Source organism: Bos indicus x Bos taurus, chromosome 25 (genome assembly GCF_003369695.1).
Source record: "Bos indicus x Bos taurus breed Angus x Brahman F1 hybrid chromosome 25, Bos_hybrid_MaternalHap_v2.0, whole genome shotgun sequence".
In the NCBI taxonomy this organism is placed as follows: Eukaryota; Metazoa; Chordata; class Mammalia; order Artiodactyla; family Bovidae; genus Bos; species Bos indicus x Bos taurus.
In genome coordinates this window covers 40976953-41000993 of record NC_040100.1, presented here as the reverse complement: position 1 = coordinate 41000993, position 24041 = coordinate 40976953, and the positions used below count along the sequence as shown (strand labels likewise).

At 62.1% G+C, this 24041-nt stretch overlaps 3 protein-coding genes across 8 annotated transcripts; 2 read left to right on the top strand and 1 right to left on the bottom strand.

Moving 5' to 3' along the window:
* The first annotated feature begins 218 nt into the window (after positions 1-218).
* Positions 219-3098, top strand: GFER (growth factor, augmenter of liver regeneration). Its single transcript, XM_027527026.1, has 3 exons — positions 219-1056; positions 1322-1518; positions 2407-3098. The coding sequence occupies exons 1-3, from the start codon at positions 358-360 to the stop codon at positions 2567-2569; spliced, it is 1059 nt and encodes a 352-aa protein (XP_027382827.1). The 5' UTR covers positions 219-357; the 3' UTR covers positions 2570-3098.
* A 2582-nt stretch (positions 3099-5680) lies between these two features.
* Positions 5681-9894, top strand: SYNGR3 (synaptogyrin 3). 4 transcript variants are annotated; one of them, XM_027527534.1, is made up of 6 exons: positions 5844-5933; positions 6179-6425; positions 7043-7131; positions 7791-8028; positions 8199-8341; positions 8427-9894. In XM_027527534.1, the coding sequence occupies exons 3-6, from the start codon at positions 7078-7080 to the stop codon at positions 8634-8636; spliced, it is 645 nt and encodes a 214-aa protein (XP_027383335.1). In that variant the 5' UTR covers positions 5844-5933; positions 6179-6425; positions 7043-7077; the 3' UTR covers positions 8637-9894. The 4 variants fall into 4 exon arrangements, with proteins under 4 accessions (XP_027383332.1, XP_027383335.1, XP_027383334.1 ...); XM_027527533.1 differs by having other exon boundaries at positions 7037-7131; XM_027527531.1 differs by lacking the exons at positions 6179-6425; positions 7043-7131 and having other exon boundaries at positions 5681-5933.
* A 1678-nt stretch (positions 9895-11572) lies between these two features.
* ZNF598 (zinc finger protein 598) lies at positions 11573-22472 on the bottom strand. 3 transcript variants are annotated; one of them, XM_027527010.1, is made up of 13 exons: positions 22233-22472; positions 17282-17394; positions 16629-16758; positions 16237-16448; positions 15916-16133; positions 15428-15545; positions 14644-14840; positions 14389-14473; positions 13484-14253; positions 12856-13000; positions 12607-12757; positions 12303-12518; positions 11573-12087 (listed from the first exon to the last, which is right to left on the bottom strand). In XM_027527010.1, exons 1-13 carry the CDS (start codon positions 22455-22457, stop codon positions 11818-11820), a joined length of 2850 nt encoding a protein of 949 aa, XP_027382811.1. In that variant the 5' UTR covers positions 22458-22472; the 3' UTR covers positions 11573-11817. The 3 variants fall into 3 exon arrangements, with proteins under 3 accessions (XP_027382811.1, XP_027382812.1, XP_027382813.1); XM_027527011.1 differs by having other exon boundaries at positions 15437-15545; XM_027527012.1 differs by having other exon boundaries at positions 11573-12518.
* Positions 22473-24041: the final 1569 nt, after the last annotated feature.

The following is a 24041-nucleotide window of genomic DNA, read 5'->3' as shown; positions in this document are numbered from 1 at the left end:
ATATGGAATGAATGAACACAGGGAAGCAGTGGTATCCCTGAGGCCACGCCCCACCTGGGTTTAACCCCTCAGGTAGGCTGTGGGACTGAGCAGAGAGGAGGGGGGCTGCTCAGGGCTCCCCGGAGTCCAGAGACGCACCTCCTCCTCTGCACGCTCGACCCTCCCAGCCTAGGCGGGCACCCGTTGCCATGGCGCCGATCGCCTAGGCGGACTCGCCGAACCCGCAGCCGCACCGCCCTTTGTGAGCTCACAGCCCCGCCCCGCATTGCCCAGGCGCAAAGCACCCGGTCCCGGGCGCGCCCCCAGCGGAGGGCACAGAGCCAAGCCGCAGGCACGCGAGACGGTCGGAGCGGAGCGATGGGGGCGTCGCGGGCCGCAACACGGAGGTCCAAGAGGCCGCAGCCCGAAGCCGCGTCGCGCCCACGGCGCGTCGTCCACAACACGCTAATCTTCTACTGGAGGAAGCGGGAGCACTGCCAAGGCCGACACAAGACCGGCTCGGGCCGTGGAAGGAGGCCCAGGGGCAAGGCAAGGACTCGGGGCTCGAGAACCGCGCGTACCGCGGCTCGGGCCTCCGGCGCGTCTCCAGCTCGCACTCCTGCATCTCCGGGGGCGCGGACCCTGGCTGCCAGCCCCGCCCCCGCGCCGGGCCCCGCCCCCGGGCCCAGCTCCGCGCCCGCGGCGCGCGCGCCCGGCTCCTGCGGCCGCGCCCTGGCGGCGGCGCGCGCGCTGGCCTGGAGGCCGGCCTGGATGCCGGTGTGGAGGCCCCGCTGGCCCGGCAGGCACTGCGCGGGTGGCATGGCGGCGCCCGGCGAGCGCGGCCGCTTCGGCGCCGGGATCCTCTTCTCCTTCCTGCCCGGCGGCGCGCGCTCCGAGGTGACGGACGACCTAGTGACGGACGCGCGCGGCCGCGGCGCGGGGCGGAGAGAAGCCACTGCTTCGGCCCGGGCGCCATCCGCGGGGCCGGCGTCCGACCCTCCGGCCTCTGAGTTCTCCCCGCGGCGGCCCTGCCGGGCCTGCGTGGACTTCAAGTCGTGGATGCGCACGCAGCAGAAGGTGCAGGCGTAGGGGGGCCCCCACACCTTGTCCTCGGGCACCCGGGACAGGCTGCCCGCCCCCTCCCCGGGGGTCGGCGCTTCCTAACCGTGCCCCCAAGGTAGGCCCAGCCTTTCGGCTCTTGGCCATGTGTGGGCTGGATCGGCCCCAGGACTTCTGTCTCCGGTCAGTGGGTCTCCGGATGGGGCGAAAAAATAAACAGGGAGCTTTGTAGGTTTCTGGTCGGGGAAAACCGAACTGACCCTTGGTCGGCCTCCTTCCACAGCGGGACAGCAAGTTTAGGGAGGATTGCCCTCAGGATCGCGAGGAACTGGGCCGCAACAGCTGGGCTGTCCTCCACACCCTGGCTGCCTACTACCCCGACCTGCCCACCCCAGAGCAGCAGCAGGATATGGCTCAGTTCATACATTTATTTTCCAAGTTTTACCCGTGTGAAGAATGTGCCGAAGACATAAGGAAAAGGTAAGTCGTGTCTGCAGGGTGTGCAGCCTGGGTCTGGGGCCCCTGGCAGATGTCATAAAGGGGAGCCTAGAGAAGTAGAGGCCGAGGTGGCAGCGGGTTGCCGAGAGCAGGGACCAACCAACAGCGTAGGGATTCTGGAGCCACTGCCTTTCTCCTCAAAGGCCAGGCCTGGGGCTGCTGCTGAGGGCTGCTGCTTTCTGCAGCCACAGAGCTCCCTCCCTGGGAGGGCTACTCTCATGAGATCCCTTGCTTAGCACTGATGAAGACTCTGGCAGGTTTCTAGGGACTCCACTGTGCCTAGCTTCTGGAGCAGGACCTTCAGTTTCAAGGCCTTGGGACCTCACTGCTTTTGCTTCCTAGAGCCGCCTTTTTGGGGAGCTCAAGAACTGTTGTTCGGCAGCCATAAGCATTTCTGGGCTGGCTGTGGGGGAAAGGGTAGCCCTTGCTGTTTGGAGCCTGGGCATTTATACGAGGTCTCTTGCTGAGGTGGTGTGGCAGGGCCACAGGTGCAAAGAAGCAGACCTGGTTTTCAGGTAGGCCTTTATTCCAGCCCCGCCCCTCCACACACTGCCTGGGGCCAGGGATGCTGGGGTGAGGCCTCCTGATTGTTACGAGATTGTAAAGCGGAGACCTCGTGTCTTAATGTCTTGCCCGGGGCTCTTGTCAGGGTTTGCCACGCGCCCTAGGTAGGTGTTGGAGCAGGCCTTAGAGTCCACTGGGACTTGAGGCTGGAGGGTCAGCCCCCTTCTGGGAATTCCTCAGAGCATGAGGGCACCCCTGGATCTAGGCCCCAGCTCTCCTCTCTGGATTGGGCAGGCCAGGAGATGGTGGGGCGGGCACGCCGGGAGTACCGCCTGCCCCCTCATGCACGTGCTTCCCTTCACGCAGGATATACAGGGACCAGCCAGACACACGCACTCGTGTGAGCTTCACCCAGTGGCTCTGCCGTCTGCACAACGAGGTGAACCGCAAGCTGGGCAAGCCGGACTTCGACTGCTCACTGGTGGATGAGCGCTGGCGCGATGGCTGGAAAGATGGCTCCTGTGACTAGCCAGCGGCCAGAGCCTGGGGAGGCCCGGCCAGAGGGGGCGGGGCTCATTAAAGTGCCGTCACACACAGAGCCTGTGGTGTCTCCGTTGGGTGCTCCCCAGACCCTGCCCTGGGAACCCTCTCCCTCTGCAGTTCGGGGGAGACGTGGAGGAGCCCGATAGCAGGCACCCCGGTGGTGGCCTCCTTACCGCGGGCCCGCGAGGCTGCCGACAGGGGAGGCAGGGGCAGCCCAGGACATCCCTTCCCTTCAGGATTTGGCCTCCTGCTCACCCACCCTGCTGCCTGCTTCTCCACACAGGAAGCCCACAGGCCTGGCTGGGCACCACCGTCTCGCCCCTCAGGCCTGGCCAGTGTCTCCCCACCTTGTAGTGAGGGACAGCGCAGGATGTAGCCCCGGAGGCTGTGCGCTGTTTGCACGTCAGGAAAGAGGCTTATGGGTCGAACTCTGCTGCTCGTCTCCGGTCTGGCCTCTGGCCTTACAGGTTCCATGGAACTCGAGACCAAAATAAAATGCTGGAGAAATGACCGAAGCCCTGGCCTCAGCGTGTTTTGTGCTGGGACTTGCAACAGCGGACAGGCCTGCTGCTTCCTTATCTGGGTTCTGGCTCCCCTGGAGAAGGGGGCCTTTCCAAGGCCAGAGTGGGCTAGGATATACAGGAACAGGAGGCTGAGTTGCTGGAGCTGAGGGAGAATGGATCAGAGGAGGGGAGGTTGAATGAAAGGTCCTCAAGGCCCCAGTAAGGGTGTGGTTCTAACACCCAGCTCTGACCAAACAATGCATCGTGGAGGATCTGGAGCCGAGGGATGGCAAGGTGTGATTGTAGCTGGAATGTGGCGGAGGTGGCTGAGAGTAGGGAGGAAGGACACCTACTCCGCAGCAGCTGAGAGGTAAGCTCACCCTAGGGTGGGTGGCAAGCATCACTGGATACATTCTGGAGTCCAAGGTGACTACAGGCTTCTGGCCCAAGCCACTGGAAGGAGGGAGCTGCCCAGTGTGTCAGTGAGATGCAGAAGGCTATCAGTGGAACAGGTTTGGGGGTGACCTAGACCCAGCTTTAGGGCCTTCCCAGATCCTCTCAACCACACCCATTCCCAGGGCTTGGCTCCCAGCTGGAATGCCCCAGCAACACTGTGCCCCAGCCCTGTGGTCATAAAGCTCTGGTCACCTCTCCCTAGCGTGTCTCAGCCCCTTCCTGGGCAAGAGCCAGCCTTTAGCAGTCAGTCTCTCCTTGGCATCTTCACCACACTGGCCCCACGGGGGTGCTGGCTTCCACAGGGGCTGCCGGGAGGGGCCAGGTGACATGAAATAGGGGTAACCAGTGGAGAAGTCACCATTCTTTGGTACACCAGATGGACGCCCCCAGCATAGGGGAACCTGCGTGCTGGGAGCCAGCAGGGCTGTGGTCAGCACACGCCTTCCATGTTGGCTCTCCCCTCTTCCCTGCCTCACTTCCCTTCTTCCCTAACTCTGGCTTCCTCAAAGTTTCACCTCCCAATAAAACTCTAACTTTGCAGCAGACTGATTTCCAGGCTAAGACAAGAGGGACTCAAGTTCAAGGGAAAGTCCTGGCTCAGGCTGTGAGCATGGAGACCAAGGGAGTGAGCACAGAGCAGGGAGAAGATCCCCAGGACCAGACAAGGGGACTCCTAAGCTCAAAGGTCACAGGAAGAACAAGAGGAAGAGACAAGAAAGGGCCCATGAAGTATGAGGAACAGGAGGAGAGGGTTACGTCAGAGTGTTCCCAGGAGGATGGGAAAAGGATGGCAGTGCCTGAATTGCCCCTGGGACTAAAAGGAGAAGTGACACCTGGAGAGAAGTGGGTTCAGGAGTGGAAGGAAGTAGCAGATTTAGGCACCGAGGTAACCAATCAAGTAAAGGAGGAAACGAATGATGGGTGAGACGGAACCGTTGCTGACAGGTGAGAGGTATGGGACTGGATGCACAAAGCATTGAGTCAACCAGGCCACACCTTTACTCAATGTCCTGGATAGAAACTGGCGTCATCTGTCCTGGCATGGTAGTGACCTGGGTTTCAATCCCGGCTCTTCACTTTCTGTGATCAAGGAACTAAACCAGTTTGTTTTGGTTTTTTTTTTTAAAACTCGGTCACATTGTATAGCTTACGCAATCTTACTAGTTCCCGGACCAGGGATCAAACCCGGCCCTGGCAGCGAAAGTGCCGAGTCCTAACCACTGGACTGCCAGGGAACTCCCGGACTGGCTATTTACCATCTGAAGAAAGAGGGGGTAAAAGAGTCCCCCCCTCCACAGAGGGTGGTGGAACACCAGGCACTGTCAATGCTCAAGGAATGTGGACTTTCCTCAAATGTCCTAGACAGAAACAAGCGTCACCTGGGCCCCTGCCCAGCTCCCTGGAAGGACAATGAAGGAAGGGACCCTGTCCAACCCCAAGCTGGGTGATCTCTGGAAGAAACCCAGCAGGTGTGCAAGGGAGCCAGGCACCCGCTCTGCCAAACTCCCTATCTCCGATGCTTCGCCCCAAACTGTCTGCCAAAAGTCAGTTGGGGAGACCCAGGAGTGTGGAGGGGGCTCAATGGGCACCCTCTGCAGGACCACATCCAGCCACAGGATAAGAGCAGAGACGCCCCACCTCCCACCCAGCCGGCCTCTGGGCTCTGCCTGCCTGGGCAGTGTCCTGAGGGCAGAAGTGCCCCATGCTGTTAGGGAGGCTGGAATCCTCTGAAGGAGAAGAGGGACTCATGGAAGCTGGGTTCTCTTTCCCTGAGGGCTGGGGAGAGACACTGGAGCCCTGGGTTTGTTACCTCCTTATATACTCAGCAAAGGGCCCTGTTCAGAGGAGCAGCGTCACGACGGTCAGTCCATCCGTGTGGCTACCGCAAAGGCTGAGCCCAGTGTCTGCGGGCCCTGCTGATTCCGGACTATTTTTGGGGTGGGGGCACTCGGCCCCTTGACCTTGCCTCCTGGTGGGGACTGGCGGGTGGAGTGGTATCCTGGCGGGTGGGGTGGTCCTGCGGTGCCAACCGGGGGTGGAAAGTGGGCGGGGCGGAGGGAGGTGAGGGCTCCAGCCCTGCGCCCGCGGACCAGGGTCGGGGCGCGGGCTCGGTGCCGCCCCGCGCGTCCCCGCCGCAGCGGGCGCGCGCTCCCGAAAGGCGGCGGCGGCGGCAGCACTGGCCGCACCGGCAGCATCAGCACTCGCAGCATCCCCGGGCGGCCTCGGGCGGGGCCGGCCCGACGGACAGGCGGACAGAGGGCCCTGGGGGCGCGCGGCCCGCCCAGGCTGGCCATGGAGGGAGGCTCGTTCGGCGCGGGACGCGCGGGGGCAGCCCTGGACCCTGTGAGCTTCGCGCGGCGGCCCCAGACCCTACTGCGTGTCGCATCCTGGGTGAGTGGCCGGCCCCAGCCCCCTCCCCGATACCCCCTCCCACCTCGCCTCGCCTCCCGCATCCCGATCACCTGCGCCTCGCCCCTGCCCTTCGCCCCTTCCCCATCCACGCCGGCCCTTCCCCCGCCGGCCCCAGGTTAGGGTGACGTCACCGGGCTGGGTGCGCCCACCTGCCGGCGGGGGAGGGGCCGGTGGCGACAGCCGGGGACCTTGAGGGGTCACCACCCGCCGCACCCACCTCCCAGTTCTTCCTTAGGTCTAACTCAGTGCCCTTCCTCAGCCCTCGCTCCGTTTTTCCTGTGTTCACGCTTGGAAACGGGCACAGGGGTGGGGACGGGATTCGCGGAGGGCTTGGGCGCTCAGCCTCAGCACTAGGAGAGGCTACCGGAACCGAGAGAATCTGGCCGAGCCTCCCCCTTGCTTCTCCTGCGCGCACATCCTCCCGGCTCCTTCGAAGGGAACTGGCCCTTCCCAGGCCCCCCATTTGCAACCGTGAGTTGGGGGTGGGGGTGCTTCGGGATTCCTCTGCGTGGGGCAGCTGGAAGGGGCTCTGCACTGGGAGGGCTTCCTGGAGGTGGTGTGGGAGGGGCAGATTTGGTGCAGCCTAGCCTACTGGAGCAACCCTAGGCCCAGTGGCCTGCTCCTCCTTCCCATCCATCCAGGCAGGAGACACGGAAGGTGGAATGCCAAGTTCTGGGTTGTGCCCACCTGCTGGCAGCTGGTGCTGGCATCTACTCACGTGTCTTCCAGGAGGGTGGTGCTCAGGGTGGGGCAGGGGCCCTGGGGGTGGAGTGACTCTGGCTAGACCAGATAGTAGGGACCCTATGTTCTGGTTCCAGCTCTGACTCAACTGGTGGACCAGTGGAGGGTACATGTCAGTATCTTGCACTTTGGTTTCCCTCTTAGTCTCTAGGAGCTGGGGCAGGAAAGGAGAAAAATGAAGTTGAAACTGGAGGTCTTTTCTTGTTTTAGAAACAGATGGCTGCCCAGGGCTCCAAGAGCAGCATCTGGTTTAAAAGGACTGTGGCTACAGTCCATGGGGTTACAAAGAGTCAGACATGACTGAGGGACTAACACTTAACACCACCTCCCTTGCCTTCCAGCCACAGGGCACTGAGGTCTGACTGAACCCCAGAACTTATGGATGGTATTGATGATTAATCCCAGACTGGAGTGCCCACAAAGTGCAGGATGCTGGGTGGGCATTATTTCTAACCCAACCGCCCCATGAGTCGTGCCTGCTACATTTGGCATGCTGGGAAACAAGACTGCACAGCTGGGGCATGCTGAAGGCGGGGTGCACTCAGGTCCTGGCTGACAGCTCTGTGCAGCTGTCCCTCTGCTGTGCGCCCCATGCCCCCTCTCTCCCCACTCCACATCTACTCTCCCAACCCTGCTGACTCAAGCCTGGGGGTCACAGATCCTGTCCCCACGCTCTGGAGTGGGTCATGGGAGACACTTCGGGCTCCACAAGGTACAGAGGACACAGCTCGAATGCCAGCCCTGGCTCTTACCAACCATGTGACCCCTGGACAAGTCACTTCACCTGCTGAAGCCCCGAGCTCCCTATCTACAAAGCAGATAAGAACCATGGCACCTTCGCGGTTGTTTCGAAGAATTCCATGCGCTAATAAGGCATGTAGCCATTTTAAGTACAGTGCACAGTAGATCCTCACTAAAGGCTGTGTCTATAGTTGCTACACCTGAGGTAGGTATTAAGGGAGGGGTCCCTGAGGACACCGCCCCCCGCCCCCGAGAGATGGATCCTGGGCTTCAGGGGCACGTGGGCGCTCACGGTGGGCTAGGAGACCTAAGGGGTACCGCAGGGCCCTGAGCGCCTCCCGCCGCCGCCCGCAGGTGTTCTCCATCGCCGTCTTCGGGCCCATAGTCAACGAGGGCTACGTGAACGCCGACAGCGGCCCAGAGCTACGCTGCGTCTTCAACGGCAACGCGGGCGCCTGCCGCTTCGGAGTCGCGCTCGGCCTCGGGGCCTTCCTAGCCTGCTCCTGCTTCCTGCTGCTCGACGTGCGCTTCCAGCAGATCAGCAGCGTCCGCGACCGGCGGCGCGCTGTGCTGCTCGACCTGGGCTTCTCAGGTGGGCGGGGCCCTGGCCGCGGAGCTTCCGGGTGGGCGGGGATTGGGCGGGGCCAGGGGCGCGGTTCTCATCGAGTGGGCAGGGACAGGCCCGGGGGCGGGGTCTCCTTCCTGTTTGGGCCCGGCGCCTGCATGGAGCGCCCCTCGACCTGCCCGTCCGCCGTCCCGCAGGCCTCTGGTCCTTCCTGTGGTTCGTGGGCTTTTGTTTCCTCACCAACCAGTGGCAGCGCACGGCGCCCGGGCCGGGCACAGCGCAGGCGGGGGACGCGGCGCGCGCCGTCATCACCTTCAGCTTCTTCTCCATCCTCAGCTGGGTGAGTGCTGCCGGCTGGCGGCGGGGCTGGGGCTCGGGCAAGGTCCGACAGAGTCAGCCCTGGCTGACCCCGGACTCCCCCTCAGGTGGCGCTTACCGTGAAGGCCCTGCAGCGGTTCCGTCTGGGCACCGACATGTCGCTCTTTGCCACCGAGCAGCTGGGTGCTGGGGCGGGCCAGACCTACCCGGGCTACCCGGTGGGCAGCGGTGTGGAAGGCACGGATACCTACCAGAGCCCGCCCTTCACCGAGACCCTGGACACCAGTCCCAAAGGGTACCAGGTCCCTGCCTACTAGAGGCCAGCAGGCCCAGACGAGGCGCAAAGGCTGCCCCACCCATGCAGGGTCCAAGGCCTCCTGGGGCCTCCCTCAGGTCCTCCCGGCCCAGCAGCAGGGAGTGGATGCTGTGGGTCATCTGGGGCCAAGAGAAGGTGGCCTCCAGGGTGCCTGGGCTGTGCCCCACAAGTTCCTCTGGTCCCTTTAGTCCCCAACTCAGGGCCAGAGGTCCTGAGGAGGGAACATCATGGCCCTGGGCACGTGTCCTCCAGCCTCAAATGGACCAGCCTGGCAGGGAGCCATTCCCCTCATGAGCCAGCTAGGGCTCACCTGCCCACTCCGGGGTCAGAGGTCCAGCTGCCCTCCATAGCCGGGTGCGGGGGCTGCCCTGGACTCGGGGTGCCTAGGGGAAGGGACACCGCCCTCACCCCGTGGCCCGGCAAGCGTGGCCAGTTCCCCACCCCCTGTCCCGGTGGATAGTGGTGGTCCTCGCTCTGCCCTGGTGTCTCACCCTGCGGGGCCCCCTGTTCTCCCTGGAGCTGCCCCCGTTTCCTCTCACAGGCGCACTAGAGTAGCCCGGCCCTGTGGATGTTGTGATTGTGGTCAAGTCTAAAGGTTTCATCTTGTAGTTCCCCACAAGCAGCCCCTCTGTCTGTGGCCCCAGCTCCAGCCCTTACCTGCCTCAGCCCAGGCCCCTGCTGGGGTGTGGGCAGCTCTGGCCAGGAAAGCACAACATGGCTATAGGTCTGAGCATCAGCCCTCTCGCAGCCTTTCAGTAAGACCTTGCCCCAGGGAGGCTCCAGACACTGGGTGCCTGCAGGACACGCCCCCCACAAGGAGAGGTCTCGAGGCTCCACCTGCCCGCCATGCCCTGGAGACGGCCATTCCCTGCAAACCCCTTTACATAGGCCTCCTCGACTAATCCAGCTCCCCACACTGCACCCCACTTTAAGGCCCAGCCCGAGGTGGGGGGGGGTCCCTCTGCATAGCTGAGTACTCATGCATTGCTCGAAGCTGGCTTTTCACATTAAGTCAATACCAAATGCGGTTGCCACATTCATTCTTACAGATGCCTCTCTCAGGAGTTGCAGTTGAGTGACAACCCTGTACATTGTAGCATAGACCAATTATTTGTGTATATTTAAGTGAACATGTTTACAATTTTTGTATATATGGATCTCTCCTTCCCTCTTCTGAAAGAACAATCCGTGATTGTGTATTTTCAGTGTCCCATGTTCCAACTGCAACTTCTTTACAATAAAGACGGTAAATGAGTTTACTGTGACCTTTCCACTCCTACCCCTCCAGTACCGGAGACTGGAACCCAAGGAGCACCAGGGCCCAGAATCCAGAAGGGGGCTGGGAGGTAAAGACCAGGCTGATGCCCCTGTTCTGGAGAGTGCTAGGGAAAACCGTTTCGATTTCTCCAGATGTCCCCTTCTTACCACCTCCTGTTCCTGAGACCCCTGCCCTGTGTACCATGCAGTGTCCAGAGCCACGTTCCATGGCCAGCTCCCTTTCGGAGACATCCCCAGCTTGGTCTTGTTGACTTTTGAATTCATCTTTTGGGAGTTTTATTTCAGTTACTTTTTCATTTCTTGCTGGTTAACAACCTTCTAGTTGACCTTCAAGGAAGCAGGCAGGACCTAGGGCTGGGGTTTTGGCTTGGCCATGTTCAAGCTTGGTCTCAACTTGTACCCTTCCAGAGGAGAAGAGCAGTTCCCATGGTCAAAGGTGCAGTTCAGTTCAGTTGCTCAGTTGTGTCCGACGCTTTGAGACCCCATGGACTGCAACACACCAGGCCTCCCTGTCCAACTCCAACATGAGCTTACTCAAACTCATGTCCATCGAGTCGATGATGCCATCCAACCATCTCATCCTCTGTCATCCCCTTCTCCTCCCGCCTTCAGTCTTTCCCAGCATCAGGGTCTTTTCCAGTCAGTCAGTTCTTCTCATCAGGTGGGCGAGTATTGGAATTTCAGCTTCAGCATCAGTCCTTCCAATGAATATTCAGAAGTGATTTTCTTTAGGATGGACTCTTTTGATCTCCTTGCAGTACAGGTAGTAGTTGCTAAGCTGCAGTAGGTGTTAACATCAACTACTCAGGGTAGTGCTTGTCATCAGGCTGTGTTGCCTGGTATTGTTATGGTTCTTGGTTCTTCTTTAAGTATCAGCGTTTTTAGTATCATGAGTGAAATAGCCCAGCTTCCAGGTTACTCTTGGCGGGTGTTGGCTTGTGTTCAGGTCTTCAGAGGGCATCAGGTAAGGGGGTCTTCTCCTGTGTGATAGGGAACGCAGGTGGCCTCCTAGCAGCCCTATGGAGAGTGAAGAGGGTGACGGCTCTGCTTCCTAGCAGGCACTGAAGCTCAGCCATCAGCCAGAAACTTGCTCCAGTCTCACCATAAGTAGGTAGGCCCTCAGGTTCAGACAGGCAGTGCCCATCCCCTTCTGCTTCTTTCAGAAAGACATCTCCATTTCTTCTCAAGTAAGGATGTTGCCTCATTTGGAGGTGGCTATGCGTTTAGATCTTGCTTCCTACTGTTTATATGTGTCTGTGGCAGAATGGGGAGATTTCAGCGCATGCCTGGTCCATTTCCAAAATACTGGATCCGTTTCTACATTGTTCCTGCTGGAGTTTACTTTAGCTCTCCCAGTGGCCTGTGGATGTAAACCTTGGGTCTGTGTGACTCCTGGGTTCTGGAAGGACAGTTTTACTGGGTACAGTGGAGGTCAAGCATGGCTGGCTCTGCTCCTGGAGGGCTTGGGCGGTGCTTGACCTCCAAGATCCAGGCCCAGGGTCAGCTGCTTCTGCCTGTGAGCAGAGCCTGGCTGCCCACCTCTCCCCACAGGCCCCCTACCCCCGGCCCACAGTACTCACTGAGACCACCTGAGCTGTAGTGTCTGACCACTCTGAGTGGGGTGACCCCGGAAGGCAGAGAAGCTCAGAACACCAGCTATGTGCATTATTGCAAAATAAATTTATTTGAAGATAAACTGTCTTATAAAAGTTCAGAGGCAATTGGAGATCCCAGATTCAGCTAGTCTCATAAAAAGATTCAACTTCAAGTAGCACAATTTTGTGTCTTTTAATCCTGAACGTTCTTTAGTCACCAAACAGCCAAGTGTTTACACAACACGCTCAACATCTGACTCCAGCACCCGTGGGCCCAGCTCAGGGACCGCAGTGCTGCGGCCCTTGGGCTCAGGGGCTCCGGGAAGGGGCCACCGTGGCCACCAGCCCTGACAGCGCACACAGGTCCCGGCACCTGCCCCTTCCCTCCCCGGCGCCCTCCAGGGCCTGAGAACGTAAACCCAGAGCAGCCTGCTGCTGTGGCAGGGGTCTCTCTAGTTTCCAGGAGGCCTCCAGAGGGATCCCCCAAGAGGGTGTGCCGGCAAGTCGTGGCGGGCCTTCCCGGTGATCCCCGGAGAGCCGGCCAGCTGAGGGGCCTGAGCAGGTGGCCTCACTGTCTGCCTGGGGGTGGGGACGGGGAGAAAGGAGGCTTGTGGGTGCGGTGGCTCCTGCCTGCACTGGCGGGAGCTACATCAGAGCTATGTGAGGATCCTGGCGAGGGCCTGCAGGGAGGGGAAGTCATCGTCCCGGGCGGCGTGCAGCGCCTGGTGGCTGCCCACATCACCGTGCGCCAGCACCTGCTGGCAAGTGGGGCACACGCAGCAGTCTAGGCCCACCTGCCGGGTGCTGGCCTGCCACGCGCTCTTCCTGTTCTTCTTGGCCTTTGTGCCGGGAGGCTTCTCGCGGCCCCGGAAGTCCGTGTGGGCCAACAGCAGCTCCTGCTGCTTGGCCGTATCAGGCAGCAGCACCAGCAACTCGTTGAAGATCTTCTCGAAGTTCTCCCCCAGCAGGTCCCGGCAACTCTTATAATACTGGGCTGCAGAGATCGCGCCCTGCCGGCCAGAGCCAGACCCAGTCACCCCCAGCCCTGGCCTGGGCCCCAGTGGCCGGGCCAGCCCCCCGCACCCCTGCCTGTCTGACCTGTCTGAACTCCCCCGAGTAGCTCTTGAACTTGCTGAAGCGGGCGTCATCGCTCTGCAGGAAGTCCCTGATGGACTGGATGAGCTGCAGGTTCCTCTCTCGGAAGTTCTCAGGGACCAAGTAGGCCCGGGGCACAGGCGTTGGCCTGGGTCTGAATCGGAAGGAGGTGGAGGCTTCCGCCTTTGGGGAGGCCCAAGGTGAGGGCACTCTCCCCTGGGGGCATGGGGCCAGGGGCCCGCCCACACTTACGCTTTCGTGGTGGTCGTAGTGCTGGGGACACAGGCCGGGTGGGGGCTAGACGGAAGGCCGGAGAAGCCGGGGGGTGGCTTGCTGACAGGGGGCGCCAGGCCTGGCGGAGGCGGGGTGCCCTTTAGGAGCACCACGGCATTGAAGCCTGCGGGGCGTGGGGTGCACGGGAAGGTCCCAGGATGTGACCTCGCTGGTCAGGCACAGCAGGCCCTGGTCCCCACTTCCCACACGCCGCCCCTCCCCGCAGAGCAGCCCGTCCCCACAGAGCAGGTCCGGGGCCCGCTGACAACGCCAAGGGCCGGCACGTGTGTTATGCTCCTCATGGCAAACCTTGACCTGAGTTAACTGCTTTGTCCTCATCTCCAGAGGGTGCCAGGACTCCCTAACTTGCGGAAAGAAAGGTCGCAGGGGAGCTATATGGCGGACCACGGCCATGGGCTCACAGGCCTGCCACCTGCATCCAGATCTGGTAACCAGGCTCCGAGGCAGTGGGAAGGGCCTACACGGGCCTCCCTGCCCGCCTGCACCACCCTGGGCCCGTCTGCCTGCCTGTACCGCCCTGGGCCTCACTCCACTACCGCGGCCCCTTCCCAGGGCCCCGCAGCAGGCCTGGGCCCAGCACACCTACCTGGGGGTGGGGGCATCCTGGGTGGGCAGGGGCCACAGAGCGCCGGGAAGTCTTCCTGGGGCGTGGGGCAGGGGGGTGGCCCCAGGGGCCTTGGGAGCCCAGGGGGCTCCTTGGGGGTGCTCCGAACCGGGGCTGGCCCCTCTGAGTGTCCATTGACGATGACAGCGGCGGGCCCCTCAGCTCTGCCAGGGGGTGCCGTGGGGGCCAGCTCGGCCCCAGGGGGCCCCTCTTTGTCAGTGGGGGGGGGCGACGCGGCACCCGACTTCTCGGAGCCCACCTTCTTCTTCTTGCCAACCTTGGTGAAGGTGTGGGTGGTGGCCCCGGCCAGCAGGGAGGAGACGGCGACCGTCGTGGGCACGCTCCGCAGCTCCTGGGCCGTGAGGCCCGCACGGCCATCCTCTTCCACCTCCTCTGCGGGCGGCGGCCCACCCTTTTTGCCCCCCTTTCCCCCCTTGCCAGACTTCCTGGGGGGCTGGCTGCCCCCGCTGGTAGACTGGGACCCCGGGGCAGGATGCGCCACCTTCTTGCTGGCCCCACTGTTCCAGGCAGAGATGAGGCTGGTGGGGGCACTGCTGGGCTTGGAGGCAGAGGGCACCAGGGCAGGGAAGTCTTCCTCCTGAAAGGTGGTCCTGCCCCTGGCGGGCACAGGGTAAGCCAGCGCCAGCCCCACAGGGCCTGGGGCGGCTGCCACGGAGCTCGAGGACGAAGAGGAGGCACAGAGACTGGGGAAGTCTTCATCCTTGAGCTTCGAAGTGGGGGGCGGGAGAGTGCTGTGCAGAAAGCAGACAGGGCTCAGCGGCCTGTGGGCTCTGGCCTGCCCTGCCCCCCGGCCCCACAGGAGCCCTGGCATCTCCACCCATCCTCCCCAACCCTCGGTAGGAGCCCCGAGCCCCACACGCGTGTACTTTGGGAGTGTGGCTCCTGCAGCTGGGCCAGTGGTGGAAAAGGCCTCCTGGCTCACAGGACCATTGGTGGAGGCTTCCTTGGGACCTGAGAGACACAGAAGAACCCTTGTCAGGGCTGAACAGTGTCGAGGGGGCAGGATCAGGCCTGACGGGGTGACCAACTGGAGGACAGTGGCTTCTCACAGACCTTGTGGTCAGGAGCCCACGTCCCGCCTGTTGGGCCAGGGTGGGCCTGCCTGCAGGGGAGCTGCTCACCTGGGCCCTCGCCCGGAGTCCGGGCTGGGCGCCGGGGGCCGCGGGCCTCCTCAGGACCCCGCAGCCCCGCCTCCTCCTTCTTGGGCCTGCCACCCTCTTCCCGGTCCTCAGTCCTGCGCGTCTCCTGCTGCTGCTGCTGCTGCTGGGTGGCCACCGAGGCCCGGATGGCAGCTGCCACTTCTCGGTCCTCTTCTTCCCTGGGATGGGGACGCCTTCAGGCTGGGCCAGGCCCAGAACTATAGCGACGCGACATAAAGGGCTGGGGAGGGACCTCACCCCGGGAAGCCCGGACACCAGAGGCTGGCCTGCCAGCAGCCAGCGGAACAGGTGCCAGCCCGGCCTCCCCGGCCAGGCGAGAGCACTGTGGAGATAGCAGGACCACCTCCCCACCAACCTCAGGCTCTGGCACCTGGCAACACCCAGCCCAGTTCCCTGGGGCAGCGCCTGGGTACCGCAGATGCCTCGGTCCAGCTGGCCGCGGGGCAGCCCAGCCAGAGCACGTGCCTGCCACGCCAGGGCCTCCTGGCACACCTGCACTGTACCCCCAAGACCGGGGCCCCTCAGACCCCAGTCTGCAGGGTCGTGGCGTCCCTAGTTAAATGAGCGGAGAAAGGAAAACACCCGATTCAGGACACCAAGTGACCCTGTTGCCATGCCCGGGACACAGAGGCCAGAAGGCCAAGCTCCCTGACCCAGCGCCTGTCTCAGCCCAGCTGTCCACACTGCCCTGGCCTCTGGTGGAGCCAGGTGGACAGAGGTCCTGGCGGCTCGCAAATCCTCCCACCTCTTGTACCTCCAGCTTCCTCGGCGGCTTTGCTGGGCTCCGCGGCCGCTGGCCCGGCCTGTGCGGCCCTGGCGGTTGTACCTGTCCAGCTCCTCGTAGTCCTCACCGCCGATGACCCCTGTGGCCAGCACACAGCCAGTCAGGCCCAGGCCGGACCCCGCAGAGGCCTCCCTCCGTACCACAGCGTGGACCCAAGGGGCAGGCACAGATGCCTCTCAGAGGTCACAGTGGCCCCAAACCCCTATGGCCTGCACACCAGGTCAAGCAGGAACTGGGTTGGGAGAGGGGCCTGGGCCTCCTGACCCAGAGAAGAGGCCCAGGGACCCCCGCACAGCAGAGCCGAGGCCCTCTGGGAGCCAGGACTCATGAAGAGCTCCTGTCCGCACGTGCTTAAGGCTGTGTCCCTCATCCCTGCTGATGCTGAGGGGTCGGGTCAGGGCCTGGGTCTGAGGCCTGCAGGGTGCGCAGGCGGCGGGGACCCCGCTCACCCTCGCTCCGGCGCGAGTGCCGCGGTGCATAGCTGAACTGCAGGTCGATCTGGCGGTTCTGGCGGGCCTCGGCGCGGCTGCGGCTGTGGCAGGCCGTCCTGTGGGCCTTCAGGTCGATTTCCGTGCGGAAGGCGTGCGTGAACTGCTCGGTGCTGCAGCGGCCCTCCTCACACAGGAAGTGCTTCTCGCGGAAGTGCTCACGCAGATACGCATAGTCACTGCGGGGACCGGGCGTCAGCAGGGCCTGTGCCGGCCCGCCTGGTCCAGGAGTCCCTGTGCACCCATGCCCACCTGTGGCACTCCGGGCCCCACCGCGCCCACCTGTAGTAGTCCTGGGCCCCATCCGCGTCGCAGAAGTGGCAGAAGTAGTGGTCACGACGCAGGTGCTTGAGCAGCTCGTCGTTGTCCAGGTAGCGCTCGTCACAGAACTTGCAGAGGGGGTGTCCGCGGTGTGAAGTGTCGTCGGGGTCCCCCTGCATGCGGTGCCGAGCCAGGTCCTTGCGTGAGTACCACTTCCGCTCGTGTGTGAAGATCTGCGGGAAAGGGGTGCTGGGCACAGGCGGGCTCCCAGGCCTCGCGCCCCTCCCGGGCTCCACGGCGCAGAGGGCCTGTGGTGGCCTCAGTGCCACCGAGGCCCAGCCGTCTGGTGGCCCGCGGAGTGAGGGGCGGGGCTCCGGGAGGCAGGGCTCCGGGAGGCAGCCTGGCGGGCTCACCTGCAGGTGCCTGAGGCACAGCTTGCAGCAGAACAGCTCGTGCTGCTTCCGCATGTGCTGCTCCAGGTCCCCAAAGAGGCTGAAGGGCGGCCGCTCAGGACAGCGGGGGCACTCGTGCTGCAGCAGCTGCCTGGGGAGACACCGGGCCAGCCCCCCCAGACACTCAGCGCCACCGGCCCCAGGGAGCACAAGAACCCTGCGGCTCCCGCTGCGGCCCTGCAGACACTCCGGGAGCAAGGGCCAGGAAGGCGGGCGCTCCAACCGCTGTGTCAGGTGGCGCCAGGGCCTGAGCCGAACAAGGCCCCAGTCCAGGAGACGGCCCCCCACCTGGAAGATGGGGGCTACCCTCAAGACGACCGTACCCCTCATGGGGTTTTTCCTCTACAGGTGAAGAACCTGACTCGCACCAGCTCTAGTGCACCTCACAGAACCCCGGAATTCCCCCACCACACCCCCCACCTCCACTACCACCTCAGGAGGGGGCTGTGAGCAGCTCCGTTCCAGGAGAGCCCGCTGACAGGAACCAGCCGCCAGGCCCTGACGTCGCACCCCTGAGGGAGGCGAGGAGCACAGGCGGGGTGAGGTGGGTCTGTCCGTCCCACCGCAAAGCGCCCGCAGACCCGCAGGACCCCAGCCGAGAAGTCCGCTCTCACCTGTAGAGGGCAAACACTCTCCCGTCCATGAAGTAGATGTCATATTTCTTCTCGTGCTGCAGCTGGTGCAGAGGGATGGTGGCAAAGGCAGGGAGTGTCTTCCCGAAGACCACCTGAAACCAGAGCCAAAGGGACCGCTGGGCAGGCTGTGGACGCCCACTGCAGGGCGCTGTTGCGCCGAGAGCAAAGGGGGCACTGAGAGCCCTTCCTGGGAGGCCCCTCTCCCCACGCCCGGCCAGACCCCTGAGGGCGGCCGGGACAGAGAGGTAGCAGCTGGCTACGCCTCCAGGGGGCAGCGACCCCAGCCACCCCAGACAGACAGGCTGCCTGGGGACAGTGACAGATCAGACAGCCGGCCACCAGGGGCTCAATCACACGGGTGCTGAGCACAGGACAAGCCCGGGAGGAAGGAGAGACAGTCCAAGGAGCAGCCGGGGAAAGAGTGGCTGCCGCCTGCCAGACTATATCAGGCAACCGGGCATCAGGCCTGGCTGCCCTCCACGCCCCCTGAGGCTTCCGTGATGTCACGGGAGGGGGTGCCCCCCAGGACTCGGTCATGGCCCCAGCTGTTCTTGGCCAGCTTCCTGCCCATTAACTGCGCAGTCTGGGGGTGCCACACGGCTGAGCTGGTGTGATGGACGTGAAAACTCTGCAGCTGGCCGCCTCTCAGGGTCTCTAGCACTAGGTAAAGCTGCTAGGCCAGACCGTGACTCGGGACAAGGTCACCCCAGCCTGGCCCCCAGGGCCCTCCTGCAGGCGCAGGTCCCCCATGAGCTGACAAGAGCCCTGCAGGGAGGGCCCTCCCCGTCCTCCCCGCCCCGCCCTGCCCCTGCACCAAGACCAGACAGGCCCACCTCCTCGCTCAGCGGCTTTCTGATCCGCCTCTGCCCCTGGCCTGGAGCTGGCTACTCGCCTCAGCTCAGCGTCCGCGCCAGCACACCCAGGGGACATCCTCACCTTAGGAAAGGCCACATCAAGGTCACCCCTGTTATATTTAGGCCCAGCTACAGAGGATGTCTAAAACCAGAACAGCCATGAAATTGGGAGAGTGGAGGACTGGCTGGAGAGACTGAGTGGTTATGCCAGCCCCCACAGCAAGGTGGTTAAAACCGGTTCCTGGGGGCTCTGGGGGTAGGGGGCGGGGGGAGATGGGGAGCTTAGCCTCCACTTCTGAGGACATGCCCCATCATTTGGGGGCAACCAAGCCTTGCCCCCTCCTGGCCCAAAGGAAGTGTCCCAGTCCAGCCACGCCCGACCTGGAGAACCAGGGGTGGGGGGATGACAGGCCCTGAAGACCTTCCCATCACCACGCTGGCAAGCCAGGCAGAGGGACGTTGGGGCTGTGGCCCCAGCTACACCAGCCGCACTCCTGTGGCCTGTCTTCACAGCGGAGTCTTGCTCTGCCCCCAAGGCTCACCCTATACCCTCTGCCCAGGATCTCCCGACAGGTCCCGAAGGGACGTAGGAAAGGCCCGGGCCACACTGGCCTCTTCTCGTGGAATCTGCACTCCAAGAGCAAGCCTACTCCCAGCCCTGCCTTCCCCCCACTCCCAGGGGTGCTTTTCCAGAAAAGACCCCCATTCCTGCCTGGGGACAGGTGCCCGCAGGTCCAGGGCCCTAAACTGTTAAGGACCTGCTGGTGCTGCAGAGCACAGGAGCCAACCTTCAGGACGCCACACCCCCATGACCAGCCCTCGAGGGACGCCCCAAAGCTTCCAAAGTGTCCCCGGCTGGCAGACAACAGAGAAACAATATCCCTCCCCAGAAACCCCGGTGTGGGGAGGCCCCTCTACTCAGAGTTCCACTCCGATCCACCACAGGTGGGGTCTGTCCCTGGATGTGAGCACCCTCACTGGACCGGGTGACCATCAGCTTGGGGGGGGGGGGGTCTGTCCCTCCGGAACAGTCTGGTGGGACGGTCCGGGCTAGGCGCACCTGAGCCAGGCCAAAGGGGGACGCTGGGCAGGCTCAGGAAGGGACTGGAGTACAGAAGAGGCTTAGGAAGGGAACGTGGCCGTGGGCACGCAGGCTCAGGCCGTGTTCGTTTGAGAATGAGGTGAGCAGGCTGGCAGGTGGCACGGGGCAACACTGACTGCCCCTCGCACACAGCCTGGGAGCAGCACAGGGCCCCCCAGGACTGGGCCAGATGACGGGCGGGAGCATGCCTAGATGACTAGGCCAGTGTCCCCGCCTCACGAGAGGGTGAGGCGAGCGGCAAGACCGGATGGCTGCACAAGGAGGAGGGTGTGGTGGCCTGAGACCACCCCCCCAACCCCGGGGATGGGAGGGGTCCCAGGATAGAGGTACAGGCCAGGCCTAGACACTTGAGGATGGGCCATTCTGGGCAGCCCCTGGGTGGGCCAGGCAGTAAATGACCAAGCGGGAAAGGGTGCCCCTAGGTGGGCCCCAAAAGGATCAGGCCCCAGTGAGAGGGAGAGAGGGACAAAAGCCCTCTTGGACTCCCGGACCGGGGGGTGTCTGCCCAGGGCCTTGCTGCTCCCCACTTCCAGCAAGCAGGGAGCACTCACGGAGAGTGAGTGCAGAAGAGAATGGTGTCCACCGTGACCAGGGTGAGAGCGGCTCCTTGGGGAGGAGGGGCCGGGACAACAGGGAGCACGACCAGAGTCAGCAGGTCCGGCCTCCCTCCCAGTTCCTGCCTATGAGATGGGGCAGAGGGGCTGCACCAGGCTGTCTGCGGGGCCCCTCCTGGCTCAGACACATCCCACTTTGTACAGCAGCCCCGTCAAGCCTTTCTGACATCCCCGGGATCAGGGCCAGGTGGAAAGCAAGATGAGACTTGTCTTTTAGAAGAACGTGGCCAGTGGGAAAGACAGGACCGGGCAAGAGGGGGCAGGACCCCAGGACCTGACATCAGTCTCAGTCAGTGGCCCCGTGCTGCCACTGCCCACCAGTTAGGAAGGAGCCTAGGCCTCCACCATGAGCACCTGCTGGGCAATCTTGACTCACCCAGCTCCTCATCTGAGCAGCAGTTGCAGGACTGTCCCCCGGGTTGGCCAAGGGAGGCGCCAGGTGAAGATGCAGGAATCAAGCAGATAAAGCTGCCCTGTCCCACAAAGCATCTTGGCGTGCTTTCCTTCCAATCTTTTAGAGGCTTAGTCCCATAGAGGAGGCAGAGGAGAGGCAGGGTTCAGAAGTTTCTGAGCAGGCATGGGACACAGGATGAATTCAGAGGACAGTGCAGGACTCAGCCAGGGAATAGGATGGGGGTGGGGTGGGGTGGATTCCAAGTCCAAGAATGGGAGGAAGCCGGATGAACAGAGAAGAGCATCATTTTCCCAAACTGCCGAGAACCTCCTCCTCCTGCTGCCAAGCAACTCAGAGCAGGCCTGGTAGGAAGGCGGCTCGGCTGGGGTACCTGATGCCAAACCACACCCCAGCTGAAGCCAGTTGACAGTTCATGTCCACGCCCCCTTGCCACAGAGCACCTGAAGGGTGTGGGACCCACAGGAATGAGAGAGGCCAGATGCTAGCTATCAGAGTCGTATATAGGTGTCTGCTTACTTCCTCCCCACTCCAGTATTCTCGCCTGGAGAATCCCATGGACAGAGGAGCCTGGCGGGCTATAGTCCATGGGGTCTCACAGAGTTGGACCCAACTGAGCGACTAACACTTTACTTTCTCAATGAGACGTGCAATGCCCAGGGCTGGAGACTCCACTGCGCCTGCCTGCCTACCTGCCTGACTGCCAGGAAGCTACACGTGCTGGGAAACCTGGTCATTCAAGAATTACGTCATGTCACGCAAGCCTGGCCTGCAAGGCAGGCTCTGGCGTAGCTGGGAGGAGCCTTCTGACTAAGACACAGGCAGATCCAATTTCACCCACTGCTCCTGCACCCTAGACCTCTCCCAGATCGAGTCTGTCGAGCTCCACCCCATCACAGACTGACAGCATCTCCCAGTGTCTTCTTCAGGTAGGATACAGGATATGTACCCACAGAGCTCATGGGATTACAGCATTTGCTTGGCTCCCTTAACATAAAAGTCTACTTAAAAAAATGAAAAAGGGATGTCGTTTCTGCATCACTTGTAGGAAGAAGAAAGTTAGATTCCCTGACAGGTATCACCAGCCCAAGCTTTCCATTCACATACCAGGAGAGTTTCACAACTCTGGAAGCAAACAAATTTCAAAGCACAGCAAACCCAGGGAGTTCCAGCTAAGTGCCCCCAGCCAGCAGCTGGCATTGCGAGGAGGGTGGGGGGTGGGGGATGATGCCCTCTGACCTCACTGGGACTTCCAAGTCTGAACAGTCAGAAACTCCCGCCCCTCCACTCTGGAGCCGAGCCCCCCCAGCTGAAACTGGCAAGGAGGATGAAAGCTTCTAACACTTTTATCCCCACCCACCAGGCACCCTGAGGAGACCTCAGTGGTTTCGCTTTCCCCTTGGGTGGCAGGTCTGAGTACAACAGTCACTTAATAGATGAAAACGCCAGTCTCAGGAGTTCCCTCAGCGTCGCCCAGAGAGACCCAGACACACGGCTAAGCTGGAAACGCCCAGACTGACCCTCTGCTCCCGGGACAGGTCGCCTCTGAAGGTCCCCACTTTCCCCGCTGCCTTCACCGGGATGGAAACCCCTGAGAAATAAATCCCCAAAGCCGAGCGAGTCGGGGAGCGCCGGCTCTGACCGTGCCCCTTCCGGCGGCCTGGCAAGAGTCCTAGGGATCAGCAGGAAAGCCCGCAGGCTCTGGGCCCACAGGGACCTCGACCACCGCCTGCCTCCCGCGCCCAGACGGCCAACAGCTGGACCAACGATGGGGATCCCTCCTCCGACAGGCGGCCGCGCCGGGCCTCCCGTTCGGAAACCGGCGCCACCAGGCCTGCGGCCGGACACCAGGAAGGCAAAGTCCCCTTCCGGCTGCCGGGTGCCCCATCGTCCCGCCGGGCCGCGCCCGCCCGGGAGTCCCGACACGCGGCCAGCCGGCGCGGCTCACCTGGCGCAGCTCCTCGCGGCACACGGCGCAGTACCGCTGCTCGCACAGCACCCGCATCTTGGTGGAGCAGCGGTAGCACACCGGGTGGTCGCAGCGGCCCAGCGCCGTGGCCTCCAGGTCCCCGCAGCACAGTACGCAACTCCCGCCGCCCCGCTCGGGTGCCGCCGCCGCCGCCTCCTGGGACGCGAGTCGCCCCTCCGGGCCCGCCGCCGCAGCCGCCGCCATGGTCCGGGCTCCGGCCCGCTCCCGGCCGGCGCGGCACCGCACCGCACGGCCTGGCTCCCGGCGGGCCCGCCCCTTCCGGGGGCGACGTCACCGCCCCGCCCAGCAACGGGCCCGCCCGGCGGAAGTGCGTGCGCGACTTCCGCCTCAGCGAGGTGCGGGCTAGAGCGGCGACTTCGCCCGGGGCGCTCTAGGTGGAGGCGACCGCTTTGGAGGCCCGCCGCCGTCCCCGCGCCAGGCTGCGAACATCCGGCTTCTCTCCGCCTAGGCCTCTGTCCTGGGCCCGCCCTCTCTTCTGGGAGCAATGTATGACCCAAATATTGATGGATCATACTGTTGTAGCCACGCGTTCCGGGAAACAAATTTACTCAGAAGGACAATGCAGATAGTGAAGTGCAGTTTATTACACCGGAAGGCCCAACGCAGAGTCTCCTCTTAGCCAAGGACCCGGACCAGCATTTGTGAAAATCTTTATATCCCATATGTTCTTGTCTGAACCCACCACTCCAAATTCCTTGAGACTTATATAAACAAAGGAAGGGTAAATATAATCCCAATAACCCCATCATTCACGTGTTATGTGCTCAAGCAGTTAAACAATTGGCCAATAATCAATAAGCCCAAGGTTACACTCCAATAGCTAAGGAAAAATTTATGGCCTGTCCAGAGGGGGTCTTATCCTTCTGTTGTCGTTTCCACAGGCACTAAACACAGAGTTCAGAGTCCATTGGAGAGGTGGCCAAGCATGATCAGCATGAACAGGCCTAAGATGGAGTCCAGGCCCTATGAATTCTCTCTTCAATACTTAATACTAAAATGCTATTCATGGTTCCTCTGAAATTCAAGTTCAACCGACAGCCCTATATTTTTATTTGCTAAATACTGTGACCTTACTAGGAACCCAAATCTCTCTCCAACCCAGATCTTATGTTGTATTTGGGACAAACAGGGGCCTGGTCATCGGGCACACGTGTGCGCACACACAAACACAATCCCTATCGGAAAAGACAACATATGGTGACATCTGTCTCTGAGCCAGGGGTGGACATCCCCAGTCCCACTAGAAAAGGCAGGTAGAGAACGTGACCTCTTCATGGGCAAGTTGACCTCACCCAGCTGAGCCTGGGGGCTTGAGGCAGAGAAATAGCAGGACGGGTTTGCTGATTGAGGGTAGTGAATCCAGGGGCTTTGGGACTCTGCAGTATGTTTTGGGCCTCCTCAGGCACACTCAGGACCTCTCTTCTGCTGTTAAGGGAGGTTGGTTCAGATCTGAACCCTTCCAGAAAAGAGGCAGTGTGTTGTGGGAGGATGAGCTTGGACTGTAGAAGCAGAAATGGGCTGGAAACTCCAACTACGTATTTGCTGGTGACCTTGGTCAACTTGTTGAGCCTTTAGCTTCCTTGTTTGCAAAACAAGGATCATCATACCAATTAAATCTGGTGGATTGGCCATGGGCAGGTGTCATCTCACCCTCAAAAAATCCCACTAAAAGGACAGCAAAGGAATAAAAGACTTTCCATGAGCACAAAGAAGAAGGGACCAGCATTGAGTGAAAGACGCAAGCAAATTGTGAAATGACAGAGAGCA

Bases quoted from the DNA above. Each gene is read 5' to 3' on its own strand.
- GFER (XM_027527026.1), top strand. From the start codon at position 358: ATGGGGGCGTCGCGGGCCGCAACACGGAGGTCCAAGAGGCCGCAGCCC. The intron at 1,057-1,321 runs GTGCAGGCGTAG...CTCCTTCCACAG, and splicing joins GGATGCGCACGCAGCAGAAG to CGGGACAGCAAGTTTAGGGA. The intron at 1,519-2,406 runs GTAAGTCGTGTC...CCCTTCACGCAG, and splicing joins GCCGAAGACATAAGGAAAAG to GATATACAGGGACCAGCCAG.
- SYNGR3 (XM_027527531.1), top strand. From the start codon at position 5,835: ATGGAGGGAGGCTCGTTCGGCGCGGGACGCGCGGGGGCAGCCCTGGAC. The intron at 5,934-7,790 runs GTGAGTGGCCGG...CGCCGCCCGCAG, and splicing joins TACTGCGTGTCGCATCCTGG to GTGTTCTCCATCGCCGTCTT. The intron at 8,342-8,426 runs GTGAGTGCTGCC...ACTCCCCCTCAG, and splicing joins TCTTCTCCATCCTCAGCTGG to GTGGCGCTTACCGTGAAGGC.
- ZNF598 (XM_027527010.1), bottom strand. From the start codon at position 22,457: ATGGCGGCGGCTGCGGCGGCGGGCCCGGAGGGGCGACTCGCGTCCCAG. The intron at 16,134-16,236 runs GTGGGCGCGGTG...CGGTCCCCGCAG, and splicing joins GGGGCCCAGGACTACTACAG to TGACTATGCGTATCTGCGTG. The intron at 14,254-14,388 runs GTACACGCGTGT...CTTTCTGCACAG, and splicing joins GCAGGAGCCACACTCCCAAA to CACTCTCCCGCCCCCCACTT.